The sequence below is a fragment of the Columba livia genome, chromosome 4 (assembly GCF_036013475.1).
Source record: "Columba livia isolate bColLiv1 breed racing homer chromosome 4, bColLiv1.pat.W.v2, whole genome shotgun sequence".
Taxonomy (NCBI): Eukaryota; Metazoa; Chordata; class Aves; order Columbiformes; family Columbidae; genus Columba; species Columba livia.
Window position 1 is genome coordinate 23,884,247 of NC_088605.1, and position 24,398 is coordinate 23,908,644.

The following is a 24,398-nucleotide window of genomic DNA, read 5'->3' on the forward strand; positions in this document are numbered from 1 at the left end:
TGTTATGTGTTAATAAACGTATCTGTGTGCATTTTTGCAGGAGACTAAACTAGCACACAAGTAAGCTGTGAAAGAGGTGAGGTCAAGACCCCCAGGAAGCTTCTATCCTGACCCTCTGCAACGTGTGGGAACACCAAGAATGGAGGGATGACACAGAAATTGTTTCTTCTGTGTATACAAGGAGCTGCTGTTTCCTGGGTGATGGGCTGGAGATGGAACCTGCGGGCAGCTCTTTGATCCTATGTGATGTTCATTTCAGTGTTGCTTTCAACAGCTGCAAGGGCAGCTTTTTTTTTCTTCATTTTTTGCTTTGGTTCTTCTAGGTTCAACTGCCTGCCTCAACCCATCAACAATTTTCCTGCCAGCTTGCATGAGCCGGGTAATGCAGCGTTCCTCTGTCAGCCAAACAGGGGCAGTGCAGTCACCCTCCCTGCCTAGGACTTTCCCCTGCTTGAGGGCCTTAGCTTGCATCATCCATGGATGAGGTTACTCATAAGCTACATTTCTGTGAACAGACTGTCAACGTGAGTGTGCTGTCCCTTTGAGGGTGGTTGAGTGGGGCTCACTGTCCCCACATTGGCACCCTCTGTGCCACACACAAGAGCAGGTTGAGGCTGAACAATTTTCTTATTCAGCTGCATCAAGTCATGGCTGAATAAGAGACATCGTGTGACTGCAGCCCACCTGTGTGAAACCGCCATTCCCATCACTGTGGCTGAACTCAGACCAGTACGACCACCAGCAAGAAGAGAAACTGTTCTTAGGGCAGAGTAACTGGTGCTTGAAAATGGGCAATTTCTGTTAAGTTTCCATGTTAACTCTTTCTGTTCACTTGCATATATGTTTTGAACTAAGCTACTTTCCATGACTTATTTTATCCCAGAGATTAGTATTTGGCAACTGTTTGCAAATACACATCATCTGTTTACTAACACAAGCATGTAAAATGTACTTTCCCTATTAAAAATAAAACAAGTGACTTTAATAGCACAACAGCTTGTGTTTGAAGGTCAGACTTTGGCACGGAAATAGTTCATGCTGAGAAACAGCACCTTGGAGCACTCTAATGAAAACTGGCAGTGATTTGACGGAGCTGCAAGCCTTCAGAAATCACACCTCACACAAACATTTATGTTTAAACAGTGATTGCATATTATGTGGCAGAAAGGCCACAAATGCACATGTGGTCGATTCTGTTCAGTCGTCAGTGTTACACACAGACAGGGACACACAGAGAGAGGGAGTGCTGCAATGGTGCTCTCGGTCAGTTCAAAGGATGGGGTGGCTACGAACTGGCTCAGGAGTCAGCACTTGCAGGGAAGATGTGCATTCCACAAATCACTGTCTCACTCAAGACAGGTTTGTGTTTTGGCTTGATTTAAATGTTGGAGGTTAATTTAGGGTTGGGGCTTTTTGAAGTCTTTTAATATTTTTGCAGGTGTAGTTTCATTCCCACAGTTTATTGTGGACAATCATTTGGATTTCAGAGTATCAGAATTAGCATTAGGAGGTATATAAAGCTCATCTTGCAGCTACTGTCTCATTTTGTCTGTTAGAAAAATGTCATTTGGTTAATCTGTTCATCTGCAGCAGCAGTCTGGAAGGTGGAATTTGCCTCCATGACATTTTTGTTGTTAGGAGCTGCCAGCTTCACAGATTTGCTGTCACTGTAAATCAGGTTAGATTTTATTTAATTATACCAGCTTATCTGCCATCCATACTAATTGTTGTAGTTAATTGTAACTATATGCTCTTCTGTTTCCTTAAAGTTTCACAACTTATTACAAATATGGAAATTCTTAAAATTCATTAAAATAAGCACGGGACTTAAATTCCAATTAAATAAGCGCATTCCATTAGATTTGGAGGTCGGAATAAATACACAGGATGGATATGCCGAGTGCCTTATCCAGAACACAGTTTTAGTTGAAGAAATGTTTTACCTCTGATTATTTTATTTATTAGAAATGTAGCACTACTCTTGTGGTGTGCTGTTTCATTTTCTGAACAAGACTCTACAAGTTATGCCACAGTGAACAGCACCATTTTCTAAACTAGAGCCAGTGGGGTTCGACAGGGTAAGTCCTATAAGCATAAATGGAAAGCAGCAGAGTATGGTCTTATCTGTTGTATACATCAGACGATATATTTCTCATTTATCATTGATCATTTTTACTCTTAATTTCTACCCTTTTCCAGTAATTTTTTGTTTTTGCAACTTAGGCTGTTTTAGTTCCCTAGTAAGACTGTTCTGTCTGCTGTCACATTGATCATTTAAGTGACTGCAAACATTACCTGTGAATTGTTGCTTTCTTATAACAAAGCTGCAGTCATGACTAATTTTAGTTTAGAGAGGCAAGAATCATTTTGGTTTAACTCAGTAACTGAGTAGTAAGTTTGTTTTCAACAGAGGTTATTCTTCTAAGTTATGAAGATGTGATGCTTCTAAGTTATGAAGATGTGTTAAGGCAAAGAATATAGAATATACAGTCTTGTGATAAAGGCTGGTTCAACAGCCTTACTGACTGTGAACGTAAAAAAAAAAAAAAGTGATATATTTCAAATGAAGCAAAGTATTCAGGTAGCTTTTATCACAAGGTACAGCAACACTGTGCAGTACAGTGACTCCAAGGTAGCACTGAGAAAGGCTGCTTTGGAGCCAAAATACTGCTGCATTGGCACAGTGCAACCCTTAGGCTAATTAGCCTGGTTAACCATGTACTACATTCTGGAAGAAAAGGTTGACTGAGGCACTAAAGCATGAGAGAAAATTAATGACTGTGGATCCCAAGGAAGGAGCAACTCATCTGTCCCTCTGTGTCTTATGCACTAACTCAGGCGGCTCTGGGCTGGGAGCACTGGTTTTTGCATTCCACTCCTAAATATCTCTAGGATGTGTCTGTATTCATTCAGATCTGGAGTCCATTTCTGAGGTGAATCTCTTGATAGTCACCATGTAATATACTTTGACTTACAGCATGGAGAGGGCTTGGTGTGCTTGAACTGGGTTTCTTTTGGATTGAAACCAGGAAGATAATTCCAGGATCTATTCTGATGCACTCCAAGTATTTGTGGGGGTTAGGACCAATCCAGAGTCAAATCCCCTGAAATACATAAGGCATGGACATTGTGTCCTTGGCACCAGCCATTTCACTCTAGAGGTTTGCTCCTATTGGCCCACACAGTAGCAAAAATCTCCTCAGGCACTGTACGAGGAGCCTGGATGATTAAGCTAAACTTGCAGGTTCTTCTGAGAGACAGGATCGCTGCTGGTTGCAAGAGGGACTCAGGAGGTCATCTGGGCCAGTCTCCCTCTTGAAGTGCTGCCAACAGTAACTTGGTCAACCATGAACATGTCTAGTTTAAGCTTGAAGAGCTCCATGGACAGAAGAGCTTCTCCTAATGTCCAACCTGAATTTCCCAAGCTGTAGTATGTTGTCGTTGCCTTTGTTGTACTGACAATGCCACAAATTGCTTGGCTCCTTCATCTTTTAACTGCCTAAGAAGCAGTTGGAGGCTGAAATTAGGTCCCCTTTACAGTCTTTGCCAGACTAAATAAGCCCAGATCTCTCAATCTCCCCTTGTAGGCCATGTGTGCTTGGCCCCTGACCATCTCAGTAGCCTCTCCACGTTCCTCTCCATCCTCCTCCTGATTTGGGGTGCCCAGAGCTGGGCACAGTACTGCTGGTGCAGCCTCTTCAGTGCCAGGGAGATGAGGGCAGTAACTTCCCAGAAGGGAATTGAGGTGGTAGAGGGAGGCCACATGCCTCCAAATGTCACCCAGACCAGGGTCTGTCTCATTTGCAGTGTTCTAATGGGGTAGATAAAAGTTGTGCACTGCAGATTTAGGATCTCACCTTGAGTGGTGTGCCCGCAGTCAAACAGAAAGCTTGCAAAGGAGCAACTACTTGACTAATGCTTCTGGACTGCTGTCTTCAGAACACACTAGTAAAGTTAGTATATTTTAAAACATGAAATCATAGCTTTATAATGTTGTTGCCCATAGAGAGGATGTTTTATGAAAACTACTACCTTTGACATTTTTCCCCCAAAAAGTTTGTGAAGGAAGAACTGCGGTAATTCAGATAACATGGATTAAGGATTTGGTGTAATTAATTAAATGATGGATTTCAAACTCTCCTAGAATTGTCAAAATAAAAAATATTATAAATCTGTGACCATGATTCTATGAAGAGACTTCTGGCTTAAATGTATCAGCTGTGGCTCTGATAAACAAAACATTGTTAGATTTGCACACCTATCTCTGGTTTACAACAATATGAGGATTATTAGATCAGTTTTAACCTATGGTTTTGTTTCAGTGCAGTTATACAAATACTGCTTTAACTGCAGTAAATGTTCTTCATCATTCATAAGTTAACACTTTTTCTTCATGTGGGGCTCAGATCTAGTGATTTACAACAGTTGTGTTTTATTTTTGAAAATAACTTAACAATGGTGGTGTCCCTCTGTGTCTTAACTCAGTCAACACTGGTCACAATCTAGATGTAGCAAAATCTATCACATATCTTGGTCTTATTTGGAGAGACAATAAAATTCATTATCTATACAAGATTTCATTACTAACCAAATATACTACAAATTTGACAGTGTGTTTCTTGAGTGATATGTTTCATATAAACGTGTTCAGATTAACTTGTACAGACAGAACTTAGTAATAATTTTGATGTAATGGCCATGTTGTACTTTCGTTATCAAAATATGTGCCATTTTGCATAGTGAGAATAACATGGTGTCAGAACTGTGCATTTAGTATGATAGCAGGAGTCACCTGGACCAAAAGATACCATAATTAATGCTGTTAACTGCTTTCTTCCTTGTAAGATAGTATCAGATTAAAGATGGTGAAGAAGGTGATATTGTTTGACGCAATGTCATTAATTCATGTTATTGATTTATTTTTAAGTGTAGAGTTCTGTTTCATCTTTGGTAGATCTCTTTGTTCCATGGTGTTTCTAATTAGTAAAATTCGGCTTCCTGAAAACTAAACAGAAGTCAAACTGATAAAGAAATTCTGACTGTGGAATTACAAGATTAATTCAGCTGTGCTTTATTGAAATATGCTGCAATATTAAAATGTGCATGAAGACTTTATGTTGCACATAAAACCACATTTATGTGAAACATCACAAAGTGCGACATAAAGTTTGAAGATTAAATCTCAGCACTTGATTTTTATTGGGTTTGTATGTGTGTGTGTGTGATTTAAGGGCTCTTTTTTATGTGATAAATCTGTATCTCTGACTAAAAGAGCAGAGTTCATCTAAATATTGTTAGTAACATCTTTCTCCCCAACACAGATACAATAGCAGAAAGGAGCGCCCTACGAGAACATGTGTATCCTAAACTGCGAGAATTCTGCAGGGAAAACTACGGGCTGGAATTTCAGGTAGGTTTTGTTGTGTTGAATCTTGCATTGCTTTTTCTTGAAATTAACTCTGTTTAGAACAGAAAACTGTTTAAATATTGTAATTGTTGTCATATCATGGGTAAAATACAAAATTGCAAAAAATTTATTTCATGTGTTAATTGTATAATTCAGTTCAATTTACCTCAAATCTGCCTGTAAAATCATTTAAATACATCAACTCAGATGTACTTAAATTATTTTACAGGCACATTCGAGGTGAATTCTGAATAGATGAAAGAGAACACAGGGTTTTACAATGCAACGTTGCACTGGTGCTAATAGCATACGGCAACAAACTGGCAACTTTCACTTCAGAAATTTAATCAAACTACCTCTAGTTTAGATTTTCAACGTATTTAAAAAGAAATAATGTTGCATATGAATTACCATGTTCTAGAAACTATACTTAAGGTAATGCAACCTATTTTTAATTTAATGTTATCATTGAAGTAGCACCATCTGTACATTCATATAATTGTTATATCTACTATAACTATGGATTTGTCTTCCACTGTAATGTGGAAAAATAATTTAACCAGGTGAATACTGAAACTGATTAACAAAAGAGATTGAATGTGGAACATTTCTCTTGAGATGATAAACAATGGAATTTGCTTCCTTTAATGTCAATTGTAAATTCCCATTGCTTCAGTCAGTTCAAGTTTTCCTTTACATGATGGAAGACATAGACCCATCCACATCTTTGGTAAGATCCAATTGGTAATAAACACAGTTGCATTTGACTTAAAACTCATGAATCTGGCATCACAGTTAAATTCAATGGTACTTTTACGTCAGGTATATCTTAATTCACAGTCTAGTAAAGTCATCCAGTAGAGTCCCATATACGTCAGGAGCCCTGGAACCGGCTCTCTGCTCAGAGAAAGAAATACAGTGTGTGATGCTGTAAAAATGTTCAGTTTTCCAAAATTCTGGTTCTACATTCTCCAGCCTTCCTCAGATACTAGTATTAACCTCCCATCTTAGTGACCCCAAAACTCAGCTCTCCAGAGTATAGCTTGCTTGGAAACAGCAAATGCCTTTTATACAACATCCCGTTCCTCCCAGTGTGTTATTCTTGATGCACATGCAGCTGGTTTTTAATCAAAATAACAAGTTCTTAAATTAGGATTTAATTCCCTGAATCGAAGTGGAGTTGCTGAATCTGCATGGTGGTAAATTCCAGAGTGATTTTTGATTATGGCTATAAAAGAATTTCATCTGCAGGTCCTAGCTCATCAGCTGATTGGGAAGTCCCAGCTGCAGTGGTACATGCAAGGAATAGTAAAACATATTTAAATAATAAAGATTTTTTCCCCTGTGATTACCATATGATATTAATGGAAAAGATAAACTCTCTATTTCTCAGTCATCTTTGAGGAGACATCTCAGTGACAGGAGGGAAATGTTTCCTCCAAGTAGATCATAACCCACTGAATTCTTTGTGAGAGGAAACATGTCTATCTTCAAATGGATTATAATGTAGTCTCTAGGGGAGGAATGAAGTTTACTTTAGTTGTTGTTCTTGGAAGCAAGTTGTTTTATTCTATAGCTTGAACATCAGGAGCATCCTTATGTGATATGAGGTCTGAGAGACAGCTCCACTGACACGTTTCTGAAAACAGCTGGAAAGCTATCACATTACTGTGGAAGCAAAGTAGGAAAGCATGTACAAAAAATTGCTAAGAGAAGGTAGTGGAGCATTTTGGAGGAGGCTCTGAGGTAGACTTTATCAAAACTTTTTTTTCCTATTCCATTCCTGGTACACTGAGTTTCTTAGGTTAGCAAGCAAAAACAAGACGAAACTTTTTAGTGCACCGGTGTCAAGAAAGTATTGTGTACTTTTCAGACACAGGGTTGAATTTATATTTCCCCGTGCAGACTACCTAACTTTTCATCCTGATATGTCATTTTCTCCTGACCAAACATGAACTACCTTGTGTGTGACTACCACAAATGCTCTATAATAGAGGGTGTCCTGAATCCACCCTCTTCCTGGTAAACTGTGACCCAAATGAAATGTGCCTGAGGACGTTCACTGCTCCAGCTTCCGCAAAGTCACCTGGCTGCATGGGGACGTGCTTCAGTTTTTGCAAAGCACAAGATCTCTCAGGCATCCTCAGGTTGGTAGGAGCTGTTAGGGAACATAACCACCATGTGTGAGGAACTAGAATGAATATATTCAACCACTCTATTAATTTCTTTGCTCAATGGACTTTCTTTTCCATAAAATCAGAAAATATTTCTGAAAAATGGACATTGGTGAAGACAGTAAAAGTAAGCAAGCTGAGAAGAAGACCTTCCGATTGCGTGGCGTTTTGTACCTGAAATATGGGATTTTTTTTACGGGAGGCCAGAGAGGTTAAAGAAAGTAGTTGTACTAGAAAATTTTTGGAGGATAACTAATTATAGTTAATTAGAAGCATACTCTTTTCTTCTTGGGAACAATGAACTGTGTCAAATCACCTTCACCATGTGATATATGCTAGAAGGAAGGTAATTTTGCAAGAATGAGGTGGGTTTTTTGTGTGTTTTTTTTAAGCACTTGGAAGTGATAAAGATAAAATTGTTTCATTTCCTTAGAAAAATCTGTGAAACTGTAAGAGTGGTAGGACAAAAATTAAAATAAGCAAAAGGAAACACTAAATTATGAACAAAAGGTCTCCATTAGGTGTCCAGTGTGGAACTGAACTCAAACAGTGCCACTCTGGTGTGTGTGAGTAGCTCTCACACAGAGAACAGCCCCACTGAAAGCCAGAGTTGGTGTTTGTCACCCAGCTTTTCCAAGCATAAGCAAAAATGTACTTCAGCGTCAGATTCGGTTGTCTTCTCGTTCCATTTCTTAAATTTTGTAAATCTTATTTATTTTAGTTAGCATAAAGAATAACCAATAAGCCCCTCATTTTGAAATTCCTGGTGTCTTCAGAGGCTTGATGGCTAAAATATATCCTCTTCCACAACAAAATTGTAACATGTTAAGATACTATGTGCTGAAATTGTGTTAGCCCATAAAAATAAACTATAATAACACACTGAAGGCAGCCGCTGAGCCCCTACAATATCTGCTATTCCAGGAGTTTCCTCTTCACAATTACAGAATTAATGTGATTTCTGAATAATTAATTAAAATAGAAATTGCTTTTATGTTTCAGATAAACTTGAGCAGCACAATAAATTCATTCAACCAGTAATTCAAAAAAATTTTACTATATACCAAGATGCTCTAATTTTATGACTGGAATACTTAAGCTCTATCATACATCATTCAAGTAATCAGAGAGCTGAATGCAATGTGAAGTTCAATAATGAAGTCATATAGATAAAAAACAGAAAGGAGAGAGGAAGAAGGGAACACTTTTTTCCTAATGAGAATAAAAGAGAAAAAGACAGAGAAGAAATCAGTGCGAATGAGGGAAAGAGGAAGGCTGTTAGAGATGCAGTTTTGTAATGCAAAAGCTGCTTGTTCCAGCAAAATTTTGGAACAGAGTTTCCATAAAAAAGAAAGATATTAAGTGTATTTTCTTGGCAGTGCAAGGTACAATGCATACTATACATTGGGCTGTTTCACTCATTATCAGTCAGATGGTACATTACCTTTTGTGTTTGGCAACAGTGTGCTTAGTCCAGCAAACACTGACACCTGTCTCAAACTTTCCTAACAGAAAAAAACAATAACACTCTTGGTAGTGAAATTAAACGTGAGCATAAATACTTGTAGGATTAGGTCTTAAATCCTGGCATTTATTGTTATGAGAAATTTCCCAAGGAGATTAACCAGCTGTAAACTGATGAATTCATTTTACTTTTACATCAACCCATTATTAGTTCTTATATTAGGTCTTCAGGCTGAATTTATGATCTCTGTACACAACAGCTAGTTTTGTGATTCTGTTTCTTACAAAAACAGCCGAGTTCTTCCAGAGTACAAATAATATTACAATAAACAATACCGTAATATATTCATGGCTTAATACAATTTTGATTTTTTTTAACTATCTCTTTGGACCCCTTTTTTATTCAAGTTACATGTATGATGCTAACAATCAATAGTACCTTAAATGAAAGAGTAGTAGCATGTACCATAAGTTTAATTCCAAGACAGAAGCATGCCTGTGATCCCTATTCTTTTAAATTCAATTTCCCACAGTAAGAATTCAGCCTTTTAGTTAAAATGTGTAGTGAAATCATACTTCAATACTTAATCTCTGCAAAAAAGTTTAACATCCATACTCTGGTTTCTTCTAGGAGTTTGCAACTAATTACCATCACAAAACTGAGTCTGTAGCTACAGATGAGAGGTGAACAGCAAACTGTCTGCCACTGCATATCTATGAAATCTCTGCTTCCAAAGTAACAAAGACCAGCTAACAAAGGAAGTACAATATTAGAGAACCACACATGTTCTTGCTTTTGAGCCATGTGCACAGGCTGAGTTTATATCCTGTGGATAGAAGTGACACGGGATGTCAAGTCATGGTCTTGACCATGATGCACAGCAAAACTGCCGTTAATTTCCACAGAGCCAGGATTTTATCAATGCTTTTGTCATTATTCTTACCTATCCATTATATGCAGTCTTGTAGCAAATAAAGACTACATCAAATCAAGATCTTGTCATGCTAATCTCTGCAAAAAAGTATGAATAGGAAATGAGAGACTGTCCCAGGAGGGACTGTCTGTGAGGGAACATAAAAGACTAGATTTGTCATTTATTAATACCTAAGGAAACCCTACCAGTGTCTGTAAGGACTGGATATAGACCCTACTGCCTTTTACTGCACTGCAGAGCAATGATTAGCAGTACACAAAATGTTGACAAAGCTAAGTTTTAATTTGATAGGCAGAAAGGGCAAATGATAAAGTAACAATGTGGCATGCTATGTTCCAGGTCATAGACTTATACTGGGGAGTTGAAGAAGACGAATGGGACAGTCCTGAGCTGCAGAAGACTCGTATGAAGCTGTTAGAAGATTGCTTGAAAAGTTCTGCAGGTCCATGTTTTGTTGTGGGTATAAAAATAATGTTTTACTTTACAACAAAAATATAGTGTTAGATATAGTAACATGCATGATCCAGTAACAAATGTATTCTCTTCTTTCTAAAATATTTTGTATTCCTCACTGTACATTTGCTATACTGCATCCAATTGTTTCCCTACATGGCACTGTAGATTGACAGCGATCACTCAGTATCAGCCAAGAGGAAAGAAGGATCTTTCCTGATCAGTCCCCATAGCAAGATGGGTTCAGAAACCACAAGGTATGACTGTGCTACTATCAAAACAGAAGTATGGACTGCTTGTTTAAGGAGGCCGCCATTAATTCATTCTTGGCACTCCTCACACATGCATTGTTGACTGGCCTAGGAGGAATCACAGAAGCACAGCAGCAGTGAAGAACTGTCTGCTCTGACCTGCACTTTGCTGTGCTGTTGTAAACCCAGGACAAGTTAGGATGCCAGGTGTTAGTGTGAAAAGACTGGAGGTCACTCACAACATGAGGAGGGTCCGAGTCTTTGTGTTTTTCCTACTCTCTGCCTTCTCTTTACTGTTGCCAGAACAAGTGTTGCTTTTAGGATTCTTCAAGGGTCAGTAAAGCTGCCAAAAAAAGATAGATCTTCACTGGCTTTTCCTGTTAGGCCTAAAGAAGAGACTGAACCAATTTTACAGGTTTATAAAGCTTTACATATTGATTTTAATGTCTGAGAGGTATTTTGTGTAGAAGAACCTGCTGTTTTAAATCAGGCTCAACAGTCTGCAGCTCTTCATCACAGCTTTTACAGCTGAAGCAGTATGATTTATGAAGTCATGCCAAACTTTGTGTAGGGTTATAATAGCTGAAAGGCACTGAAAGGAGGCTGTATATATAAAGTCCTGCTAGGTATACTTTTCCCACTTCCAGTGAATCATATACAATAGATTTTGCTGTCACTGATCTTATATTAAATATACAACTCAGAGCAGTGCATTTTTTCTTCTCTGTGCTTAGAAAGATTTGTCCTGTGTTTTAGGATATACACAGTTAACTTGAAAAGTATTTAAAAACCAGTTTAGTGCATGGTATGCTGACTGTATTAGTTGTCAGTGCACAGACAAAAAGGAGATGACTTTTGGTAAATGCCTTTTCCCAACTGCCTAGAGAGTAGCATATCCTCTTTACCCATGAGGAATAAGGCTGTTCTATAACTTTCTGGGTAGATCTAGATAGAGAATCTCTCTAATGAGATTGGCTAGTCACTGGTATGTACCACATACTTAGCAGCATCTAGTAAAGCATCAAAACAAAATACAAGATGATTTGGGAAGAATGTGGATTTATTTTCTATTTGAGAAGTACTGTGTGCAAAGGAGACTTCAGTGAAAGTACCAAAATGGCCACAGGGAGTAAGATTTGCTATGGTCAAGGATTCTTCTCTAAAAGATAAATATTTCTATTATTCAAATATGTGTTTAATTCTTTATCAGCTATCTTGAGGCTCCATCTTTGTGAGAAATAAATGGGGGATGTGTAACAATTATTTTTCTGTGCATTGCTCGAGTACTGCAGAGATATTAGGATAAATCTAAAGTTAAATTAACCTCTGTAAAACTCTTCATTTGTTTTTAAGATGATGACCAACATTATTTTAAGACAAAGTGTTTGCAGAGAACAAAATAGATATCCTGCTTACATTAGATAAATTCAGTTCCAATTTCATTCTAGTGCTGTAGAAGTACCAGAGCATACAGGGCAAAAGACAGACTCATTCCGTATCTATCCGTCAGGCTGAATGTTTTCAATTAAACATGCCTAATCCTACCTAACCTGTGTTTTGATGTTAGACTTCATTGGAAAACAATTTTAAGACCATGTCTTTGCTATTCCAAATTTTCTGTTATATATTTGCTAAGAAAATAATTTAGAAAAGGTAGATTTCTCCTCCAAACCTAAATGTAGCTAAATTCACTCTAATTCTTACACTAGTCCTAATAAGGCAGAGAAAAGTTCTGAAAAAACTGCAAGTCCTTGATTAATTTTTTTAAGGTAAGAATTTCGAAGATTTAACAAACTGAAACCACGGAATCCCATGGGGACAGAGGGGATACAAACCAGTGCCTGCTGTGAAGGCTGGAGATCATTTCTCTCTCTGCCAAAGATGAGACAAAGAGCGAGCTGTAGCATGTGCTGCTCTGTACCTTTATTACACCCTTAAAACCATATCTCTGTCTCTGTGTCATTCACCTCCTCGTCTCATTCTGTTATTTAGTGTCAGAGCCCTGGGGAACAAAGGCCATTCTTGGTGCTTGGCTGTAAAGTCCCTGGAGCTTGGGCTACCGAGTCTGTGCTGGGTTTGATGTTCTCATGGCACTTTTTCATAAGCACACACTGGCCCAGATCTCTAGAGAGTTTGGGTAGATTCCTTCTTATGTGACTAAATTTAGTTTTCTGGGTTTATTTTTCTACCTTTTATCTTCCCTTTGATGAAAAAGAATTGGAACAGAAAGGCATGGTGTTTTTTCCTACAGCAGTGTCCAGTGTCCTTAGACGTGGATGTTCTAAAATCTCTTGACAGTGAAGGAAACCTCATCATGTATCATTGCTGCGTATTTTAGCAGCTCAGAATTTTGAAGCTGTTAAGAACTGCCTGACTGATACTGTTCCTAAGGAAAGAAATCAAGCCAAATCAGAAATTTCAAACAGAACAAAACAGTAAACAGAGAGGTTGCAGTGAGATGACAACTTCAATATCTATTCTAGGTTTTCCAAGTACAGGCCAGAGTAATAGCTCTCCCAATGTCGAGACTGGCAAAACTACAGAAATCTCTTTATGCATGTTTGTTTTTTGCTTTGCTGTGCATTAGTGGGATGGGGTTGATTCCATTTACAACACAAATTGAAGATGATACTACTCCAATTAAACATAATTACTTTTAATTTATAGTAATATAACTAAAAACTGACTTGGGCACTGCAGGCTTTGGGCAACATCCCATTTCTTGAGAAAGTTCTATCTATCAAATGTGCCACTTCCATTCAGCTGGTTTTTTTTTTTTTACTTTTCCATTGCCACTTTTTAAATTCAGACACAGATCTGGGATTAAATCAGACTATTCAGAATTAACTAGCAGATATGGGGTTATTTAGAAAGTGTTTGTTTATGGTATTTTGTGCCTGCATTCTGCTATCAAGTGGAGAGAAAATGAAATTCAGTTCGTAAGTTAGTGCAGTGCATAAATTGGAAGTCTTAAGCTTTTCTTCAGATATGAAACAACAAAATCCAAATTAACACATATTCATAAACACATAGTAGGAGGCAGTTCTGATAAAAATTGCTAATTCATTTCCTGTGACACTTTCTTTGGGAATGTACGGACCCCCCTCACCTACTACCTGAGCTCTGTCAATACTTGGTGCAATCAAGAGAGAGGAGTTGTTTTAGGTTTTTTTGTTAGGTTGTTTTGCTTGTTTCGCTCTGTAAAATCAGTTCCTATCATTAGCCAGTTCCTACCATTAGCCTTTACTGTGGGCAAATACATACATACTGTTTTTGATCCACAGAATAATTTAGGAAGATACTATTTCTGTGGGGAAAAATACTTTCCATACGAATTTTATGCAGAAATCGTACTGCTGGTCTCTGGAATGTACACGGGGAAACTGAAATGCAGTATATTTATTAAATTGTGAACTGCTTAAACTCTGCATTGCATATCAATACCAAAACCAAAATACATTCAGTGCATCACTGGAACCTTTACATTTTGTTGGGTTATGTTTCCTGGTAAATTCATAAGATATAGAAATATAGGCAGGATAGAGTGACGATAAAGGTTATATTATCATCCCCAAAACAGTACTGATCATGAACAGTATTTACCTATTATAGATCTAGTCTCGACACCTTTAACAACTAATAGAAAGATATAGGTACCTCCGCTAATATCTGAGTCATCTTCGGGGTGACTGTTTCTCCATTAACAGAAGGAGAGACTAGGGAGTAAGACTACTAATTTAGGACAGTGCTTGAGATCAATTAGGGCTTTTAGCTATTTAGGGTGTTGTTAGTCTGTAGTGATTATTTGCAGAATAAGTTTACTGCCCTTTTGTTGAGGTTCCCAAACTAATACTCCAGTACTAACCTGCTGTTGATTACGCCTTAGCACAGATGAGAGATCTGTCAGGCTTCTCTGCACTTCTCTGCAAACACAACCTGTAAGCTATGGCACTGGGTGCTCCCTTCCATCTGTGCGGCACCACGCAGTCTCTGCCTAAGCTGCCGTTCTTGCATGACTATGTCCTGAAAAACTGTAAAATGAAAGGGAGAAATTAAAATGAAATGTTAGTTTGTTGCCTGTAACAATTTGCTGAATTAACTATGTTTGGGTTTGCACAAGCCTAAGAGATTCTCTCCACCCACCATTCAAATTTCTGGTCCAAAGAATAGTGAAAAACAATTTCTACCTACTCTGAACAAGTCATTGTAATTTAAATTCTCTCTCTCAAATTATTGACAGCTTGTTCCTAATTTCAGCATTAATGAACCATTAAAAGAGAGTTAGCATTATAAAATCAGGATTCCAGTAGGATTTTAAAATAACATTAACAATTCACAATATTTAGCATCTCCTTAAATCACCCTGAAATTGAAGATTAAATGTGGTAAATTGAGGAGTGAAACGTTTTTTGCATCCCTGGATCTTTTTGTTCCTACAGTACAATGCATGCTGTAATCACTCCATGAAGTACACTGCTACTTGGTTGTCTTTGCTTAGTACAAGTGGTTGATAATTAATTCAGAGTGCATTCCAGCTCAGAGAAAATTCAAAATTATATTACTCCAGCTCTGCTTAATCTCCTCAACTCCCATTTCAGTTCTGGTGGTGCTTTAGAGTTTATCCCAAATGTGAAAACCAAATATATACAGGTTCTGGAACACCTGAGGTACATTTTGGTTTTGCTCTCCTGGGAAAACTCCCACACATTTTAATTTAGGGAGGCTAAAGCCAGTCAAATGTGTCTCTATTTAAACAGGCAGTTTAGGGAGAACACTAAGCACCCAGCGCTCTTTGGGAATTCAGAAGTTACGAGTGCTTGGTACATTTCAGAATTTAATTTTCCTCAAGGAAGCAACTCTATAAATAGTTTTTAAGCGAATGAGGAAAAATAGCTGTAACCAGACGTGGCACAACAGCCTACCTCTCCCAATAAAGTGTATTCCAAGAAACACATGTCAAACTGTGAATTTCCTTCTCACTCTGCATCTGATTCAAAACCTGTCCAAATAGGAACTCCCTCTGGGTCACACAACATATCAGGAATGGCTCCATAGGACTCATTGGCATTAATCTGAAGTGTATGCTTGCGGACACTAATCCTGTTTTAGATGGACTTGACCGACAGGAAGGATTTTTCCGTGAAGTAAAGCTTTGTATATTTTTTTGAAACTTTTCAAAATAGATAAAGTGATTACATTTTAAAGACCTAGCATGCAACTTTTCTCTCAGCAAGCCTTGCTCTTCTTTCACAGTCTCCATGTTAAGAGGCAAAGGCTCTCTATCCCTTTCCACGCTGTTTGCCTCTGAACAACACAGAATGGAATCAAGAACAGGGTGACATTATATGATTAAGCTATTGTGAGTTCCTTGATCTGCTTTAGGGCTGGAAATGTATTTTTCTGTGAATCATCTCTGATTCTCTGAATCTAAAACTGCTTACCATTTTTTAAACATATCCCATTGAAAATAGGTACAAGATTCATCAGGGAGGTTTTCCATAAAACACAGAAACTGCCTGTTTTTTGGTGCAGTCTCAAAATAACATGCATTTTCAGCCTACAGTCAGAAGACTACATATTTTCTGCTAAGTCACTGTACTTCTTTTCCTTGACATAAATAGAATTTTTGGTGCTGCCTTCCAGAAAGGTTGTTATATTTAATAAAATATATATAATAATATAATAAAATAATATAAATGACCGTACTAGTGAGAACAAGATTATCATAAGCTCAAATTTCTATCATTCTATGCATAATGTGTAGAGGAAGAAATAGGCTGCATGAGATTTATGAGTTTTATTTTCTCTTGACCCTCAAGAGATTTACTAAACCATCTTCTGAGGTAGCACGGTAATCAACTAGAAGTAATGATCTGCAAGTGAATCTGTAGATCAGAAAGCCAACAGCAGCATGGGGGGGGGAAATCCTAAACCTTGCAATTCTACTTCTGTGTAAACAAAGAGCATACTTCACAGTATTTAGCAGGCAGTTTTTAAGTCTGAAGAGATTCACTTCAAGGATCCTTTGGTTCTCCAGTAACAGACCCAGAAAGAAACAATCCAGCTAGCAGTACCTGGGGGTTTTTTGGTTTTGTTCATTTTGGTTTTGTTGAGGGTTTTTTTAGGTTTTATTGGTTGGTTGGTTAGTTTTTTAAGATAATCAGTGTATTATTTCATAGGATACCTTTTTCTTCAATGAAAGTGAAAGATACTAATTTATGAAAGTTAAATAAGAGTATCAGTGTTCGTAATAGTGATACTGGTATGCATCCATAAGGTATTGCCTCTTTTTTCTTAAAATATTTGCTTTCGGTGTAAGGCGGTTTTTTTGTAGTTACTGCTCTGTTAGCATGCAATGTAGCAACTAATTATCATATGCTTCTTTCTTTCACAACTGCAAAACATCACATAGTGACTTTATATTCCATTCCACCTCAAAAAATGAAGCAGAGAATACTTGTTTAGAATGCTGTGGAAACTGCAATTAGTAGTAGTAAACTGCACATTCTTTTCTTGTTAACTGTTTTGCATAGTGTAGAAATTATATATATGTTTCATAATGTCTAAAAATGATTTAGAATAGTAGTGCTACTCATGGCTGGAAAAATGGCACATCACCTGGCCACATGTTTTTGCAGAGCAAATTCTCTGCATCTCAGTGATACCATCGCATGGCACAGGAAAGACAGTGTTTTTATTGAGAGAGGTGTCATGACCTGATGTTCTTTACTGTATTTCTTTCATTTCCCATGGGAATTTGCTACAGAATTGTTAAACATTTGGCTAATGACCTGACCTATTACCTTCAGGTGGTATTTAGTATCTAGTGCTTGTACATTTACCATTTATTTTAGATCTGATTACCTTTCAGTTAAAAATAAGTGTTAGAAAAGGCATGAAGATCTCCCAACAGAAAGCTACTATAGGTAAGGTTTTATTTTAACCTATTTGATTCTTGAAGAAATATGATAAGTGAAATCTAAGAGGATTTATAAAGGTGATTTTTTTCATCTATATTAGAAATGGAAAACTAATATTGGGTAGTATTGAAGAACAATAGCTTTTGAAATGTGGCAGTTCTGAAGGTGGCTTTATGAAAAGATGGATTTATATTTCATATAAACCAAATTATTAGAGTTAGCATTTTAATTATAATATATGTTGATGTGAATTAACTGTAAAGATTGTTGACACTCTGAATACTTTAAGTAATGCTATTTGTTATAAGCCGCTGTCAAATGTGTAAGTGGTGTGCTTCATGAAGCCAAGGACAGCTTTAATCTCTGTTATCACACTGCTTGCTTTAAGTCTTTACATATTTTTCTTTCTCTCCTTAACTGTTATTACAGTTTAGATTATTAGTTCCTTTCATAGGAATTAGTTCCTTTCATCCTGCAACTATGCTACTGTCCTTTCTAGCTTCCTACAAATTTATAATTATTTAATAAAGCAGAGAAAACAGTTCTTCCTCTCCAAGCATGTGAAGAGTAGGGGAACATATGCAAATAATTTAAGAACATACAGAAGGGACTGATACTTCCACATCACTCTTAAGTTTAATGGGCCATAATACTGCTAGCATTTTGGGGGAAGGAATATCACACTCTTTCTAGATGTGTCTTCTTGTGCAAGGAATTATCTAATAATTTCTTTTTTATCTTGGAAGGACTAGGTTGATAAAGTATCTGTTCAGAGAACACCAGTCACTAACAGTACAAAACAACAAGCCCTGCAACCTGTGCCAGCTGGCTTGGAGAAAAGAATGTTTCATTACAATTGGAACATAAGGATACGGAAATCGAGTACAAGTACTCAAAATCCAGGAGCTAGTAAAAATAAATAATATAGGCCATTCCATGTGTGGTTGCAAAGCAAATTTGATGTTATGCTATGCTACTTGTTTCGTGTACTGTGATAAAAAGTGCATTCTGGGTGCTGTAGAGAGGTGGCGCTCTAACCTGCTAGAGCTAATGTCCCTTATACTAAAAATTTGGGCCTTCATTTGTTTTATGTCCCTGCAAAACATGTTTATTGATGATGATTTAGGTACTTCACTACACACTACACAGTCATGGGTCATATCAGCCTCATGGGGGCTGTATTATTCTCTGCAAGTTGTGAAATAATTTTCTTGACACTTAATTACAAAATTAGGTTTTCATTTGTGAGTCAGTGAATACCAATCTGTTTAGGACTAATAATAAAGGGGAGGAAAAAGAAAAGCAGCAAAAAGAAATTTGCAGCAAAATCTCATATCATGTTACAACTAGCTTCAGTTTTCCTAAAGTCTGGAGGGGTGTTAGAAATTCTGTTTTACTATCAGTGATCTCTGCCTCTGATAATCCTCATTAATTAACACTTTTTAATAACTTGCTACTGGCTATATATGTTACTGAGAAACATGGCTTAAGTATGTTACAGAAAAGCATAAATATGTAGGTCTATTTCCAATAAAGAGTGTGTGTGTGTGTGTGTTTATAGTGAGATTTAGATAACCTTTGCAGTCTTAAAAACCCCTCCTCAGCTGCTGCAGCTTTGAGGGTGACTAGAGAGTAGATGCCTCTCTAATAAAGCCTTAGTTGCCTAATTAATCTCTTTTTCCATGTTTGACATTACCTTAATCTAAGGTCTTTGGCTCATCATTTATTACTTAAATAGAATCCCAAAACTGAAGTTTAGAAACTAAGCATCCCTTCTGATAAACACTAGCAAGATCACATTTCCCAGAAAACAAAGATATCGCCCCTTCTCTTTAGAGGGTGCCTGAGTGCAGCGTGAGGCAGCATCCCTTCTCACATACAAAGCATACCAAAGAGGGCAATAAGGTTTTTAACTCCTGGGGGTGGTACACAGAAGCCAGTGACCTGTGCTCCCAGCTGGTGACACCAGTGGTCTCAGAGTATCTTCTTCCTTTCTGGCTCCATGATGCCTGTAACTCCAGACACATTAAGCAGCAACAGTAAGAGAAGCTTTTCTCCATTAGCCAGACTTCACCTATGAGATGCAAGACAGGATTTCAAACCCTTTCACAGTGCCCTCTTGCTTGGGTGAGTGTTGTGATTGTTTTACAAAGCAGGGGAGATTACACCACCATGCTCCCCTCTGAAAGACAAGATTGGTCTCCATGCTGTTTACAGGGTTGGTACTTTTCCCACTCGCTGTAGGAAGGGTAGTGATTTCCACATACAAGGTTATTGATTCCAGTCTGGACTGGGTGCTAGTATTTCATTAAACCTAGCCCTGTTAGCCCTTGTAGTTTGTTTTTCTACCCAGCCCCACTGTTATAAAGTGTTATGGGACCTGTCAGAGAGTTGTCAGGAATCTGGACTGCAGTAGGAGTTACCTGCAAGGTCCTGAGCTTTATGTGAGAGTAAAAATGTACACACTTGTCATGAAATCTCCCACCTAATTTCAAAAAAAGAGCAAAGTGAGAATGATACATTTGTTTGGAAGAGAATCAGAGTGAGTAAGCAGCTCAGATCTATAGCCAGAGGTAGGGAAAATCTTCTGCAGTCCTTTCTAAGTCCTACCTTTATTCACAAATCTTTTTCCTAATTTCATTCTTTTTGACTAATTTTCCCACCTGCACCCATGCTCAGGGAGAGTAAAGACCCAGCAATGACAAATGGTGAAGGAAAAGGCAACAAAATGAACTAAACTGGTGCTTCATGATCATGTAGAAGGTAGGAGAAGAGTGGTCAGAGTGTCTCTGGCTGTGTCTGAACATCTTATATTTGACAACTAATTTCTATAGGATACTGTTACAATAGTGCTACAGTATACCAGCAACAAACTAAAAGCACCCATAATTGTACTAAATTTCTTTGAATGGGACATTAAATAGAAGGCCCGTAAAAACTGATGTCCTGGCCATTTTTTCCAGATTTTCAAGACGTGATTTATCTGTATATTTGCTTCTGTCAGTTAACCCCACATTTCTGCAGACCGGAGGGTAAATATACCTACATGTTACAAATTTTGTGTGCCACCTAGGCACGTTTGCAGATGCTAATGTGCTGTGTTTCCACCTCCAAAATCAATATGAAAGACAAGACATAGAATGTAGACAGTATACTTATAGAAAATAAGGCTTGAAATACATATATGTATACATATATATACACATGTATCATACATATATCAATATATCAATTGAAAGAAATTGATGAGTATGAGCATCTGATATTAACATCACAGTAAGCCATGGTGCAAAAACGAGATTTCTCTGAGCAAAATGGCTATTTGATTGAAATATATGGCTTTAAAGAGGAGAAAAGTTTTTATTTCACAAGAAAGATTTAACTATAAGCGGCAGGAAGCCTGGAAGTGCAGGCTGGGGAAGCAGGGAGTTAAATCTCCAACCCCAAGATTCACGGAAGGCAGTGAGGAGCAAGTGACCGCAGGAGAGACAGGGATCCAGAGCACTGACTTCATAGCCCTTCATTAGGGCACTTATGCAAACTGTGGAAAGATGAGGTTCATGTTCCTGGTACAATTAATATTCAGTTACTTATACAAAGCTATGTGATTTCATATAGAGAGGAAGCTGCACCAGCAGGAGCTTTGACATGCTACTGTTGCCTCATCATTGATGCCCAGAAGCCTGATGAGTAGGTTTACATACCTAGTGACCACAGACTTATCCTTCTTCCAGTTCAGGAGAGATTTTGAAACAGGCCTCTTGCTCTATACGTGAGCTCCCTCATTATCTACCTTGCTCTAGGTTATGACCCACAAGCTACAGCCCTGGTCCTCACCAATTTTCTGCCCAAGGCCTCCTGGTGAGGCATGGCGTGGGTTTCTACCAGACTACAGTCCACAGGTCCCAAGGGGATGGTTAGAAGGACATCTCCTGGATATCAGTGGGAGCAGCTTATCCTAACCCTTGATAACAGATGAACAACATAACATGCCAAGGCATTTTAACAGTACTTAAGTCCCTACAAGTCAAGCAGCTGCTGAGGAAACACTTGGTGCATCTCAGTGGCACATGAATGCTGATGTCAAGTGCCTGCAGGCAATTTTCAGCCCGGAGCATGAAGCATTCACTGACTCTTTGGTAATGTGAGATAGTCTCTTACTCCTAATGGAGCTGTTCTACTTTGAATAAGTGATCTCAGTTTAAGCTTAAGTTAATTTAGCAGACTGAAATGTGAGCTGCTCGGGACCTAGTTCATAAGCGGGCAAGGCTGTCCTCCTTTAGTAGTGAGCAGTTTCTGTAAGGACAGGGCTGAGAATTAGGAACAACAACTTCCACTGCCCAGTTGTAGCTAAGGACTGTGTACCTGCCCCGGCTCGGAATCTCTGCCCAGGTTTAATTCCCTGCAACTAATTCCCGTGTTGAATGAGGAAAACAATACTTCCTAATCACTCATGGATCTTGCAAAAACAAATTAAGAGGTGCTTAGATCTGGACACACCAAAGTATCTTAGGTTAGAAAATTGCGGTTAGATTTAATTCCTTCAAAGATGATTTCTTGAATGCTTATTCTTCAAAAAGCTAGCAATCCAGGACTGCTCTAAGAAGAGGCAGAGAGGATATATATATGTGCTTCAGTGTCACGTACAAAACTTCACAAAGACCAAGAAGTAAAAGTGTCAGGACTGACCCCATGAAGCCCATGAAGCAGCAAAAGATCATTGGACCAGATCATTCGCCAGGTACAAAACTGTGTTTTCAATGAATCTAAAGCTTTCTTTGTTGGCAAAACAGAAAAAAAAAAATAAAATGTTGCTCTTCAGTTGACAAGTATCTGAAATTACTTCACAAAACATTACAAATCTGACTTTTCAAATTACTTGATTTGCAAGTGTTAACATATAATCTATTAAAAAAAAGAGTAACGAAACCAATCACTAATGAATACAACTTGCTGTTATTTGGCCACTAAATATTCTTCATTGGAATTAAATATATCTAAAATTTCAGCTTATTCTGTATTAATATAAGGTATTTTATTAGGATTCATTAACATTTTAGTGATGATGTCTGAACTAATTACATGAGATGCAATATGAATCCATCATATCAAGATCAAATCCAGATCTGGTTAGCTTTCTCCTTTTGGTCATTATTGTGGCTGTGCCTATAATTTTAACATCTTTCTACGCCAAGAAGATCAGAGGGAAAAATATTTCCCATCTGTATCTAAACAGTAATTTTTTAATCTTCATTTTATAGCAACTTCAGCCTCAGGCTCAGAAAAGCTAAAAAGACTATTGCTGAGGTTGCTCCGTGTTAATTCTATAAAGTTTTGTTAGATACAAATGGTTGCTGAGGGTTTTATACATATTTGCCAGCCTGGTAGCTTTAAACAGTTCAATCACTTTCAATCTAATGAATCTTTAATTTGTTGTTTTACTGTGAAAGGAAAATGACTCGTCAGGTGGGAGATTTTGATTCACAAGTCTGCATATAAAACTGTCTCTTGGTACTGAGCATAGTGTAAACATTACTGTTCCCTTTAAAAAATAATTTCCTATAATAATTATCAAAATGCTGTAATGCTGTTATCACAATTTGAAGGTTTATGTTATTACTGTAGAGTACTGTGATATTTTTCATAAAGGCATGAAATAACAGCTTTTTTATTTGCAGACTTAGTATGAAACAACATTTCAATTCCATTACTTCATTTTTCTATGAAGAAATTTGCATTTACCTCAATGTGTAGGGAACATGGAGAGAGAGGCATGTATTTCCAGAGGCTGCACAAGCTTCTGACATGGATGCAGTTCAGACACTGAAGCCCCTGGAGGAAAAATGCTATTCCGAGTGTCACCTTCTTAGAGGAATATCCCTTAATTCCTTTGAAGTATTCAACCACTGTTTTCCTCTTGGCTTCTATTACTTCAGGAGCCCATGGCTCATCTCTGTAAGACTTCAGGTGTGCTTCAGTGTGGCCAACACATCTCAGGGCCACCAGCTGAGGACCCTCACTGGCATCCTGCCCTTCTAACCTTGGCATCTCATCCCACAGTTTGTCACAGGCAAGCCTGATATCGTCCCCCTCCCCATCATGTCTAGTTCAAAGCTCTGTCAATGCGCCCCACGAGCTCATGTGCAAAGACCCTCTTTAAGGTCCCTTTCAATTCAAACCATTCTATCTTTTTATGATTCTATAAGATGGAGTTTTCACAGCCTGTGTGTACAAATGCACCTGTCCTAAGGCTGTCATTTAGCCTTACAAACAGTTTGTTAAGATTCCAGCAAACACATATAGTCTGTTTACAGTCCTTAGTCTTTTTTTTTTTTTTTCACTAATGAGCACTGTCAATGGAGAACATACCACGCACCTCGAGGAAAGTGTGTTTAGGTGAAGAACTGTTCCCCAGAAACCTGGTGTGTTCGTGTGACGTAACCCAGCATTCGAGCATTGGTCTCTCAGTAGCGAACAGCTGCACTGACTCAGCATGCCTCTTACTTCCAGCACTGGGGTGCGATAACACTGTCCTTTAGAAAAACAGCACCAGTTACTTTTGTCCTCTCCAGAAAAATGGAAAGAAGTTGTGTTTCAATCTGTTAAATGGCCAGTGAAACTGGGCTGCAGATTTAGGCTAGTCTGGAGTTATTGGAAAGCATAGGAATGACTCTATGAAGAGTTTTCTACCACATAAAATTTTTTACCAGAGTATTTTTTCTTTTACCAGAGTATTTTTCAAATGGCTACACAGAGTCAGGTACTAATACCAGAACCGCAGCTAACTTGTGTTG

General features: G+C 37.9%; 1 protein-coding gene across 3 annotated transcripts in view; it reads left to right on the forward strand.

Moving 5' to 3' along the window:
• Window positions 1–24,398, forward strand: part of NWD2 (NACHT and WD repeat domain containing 2) — a 55,377-nt gene that overhangs the window by 16,661 nt on the left and 14,318 nt on the right. Inside the window, exons 2-3 of one of the 3 annotated variants that reach the window (XM_065060701.1) lie at window positions 5,322–5,410; window positions 10,320–10,436. In XM_065060701.1, the coding sequence (XP_064916773.1) occupies window positions 5,322–5,410; window positions 10,320–10,436 (206 nt within the window). Of the gene's footprint in view, window positions 1–5,319; window positions 5,411–10,319; window positions 10,441–24,398 lie in introns of those variants that run through there. The other 2 variants (XM_021286063.2, XM_065060702.1) reach the window with 2 other exon arrangements.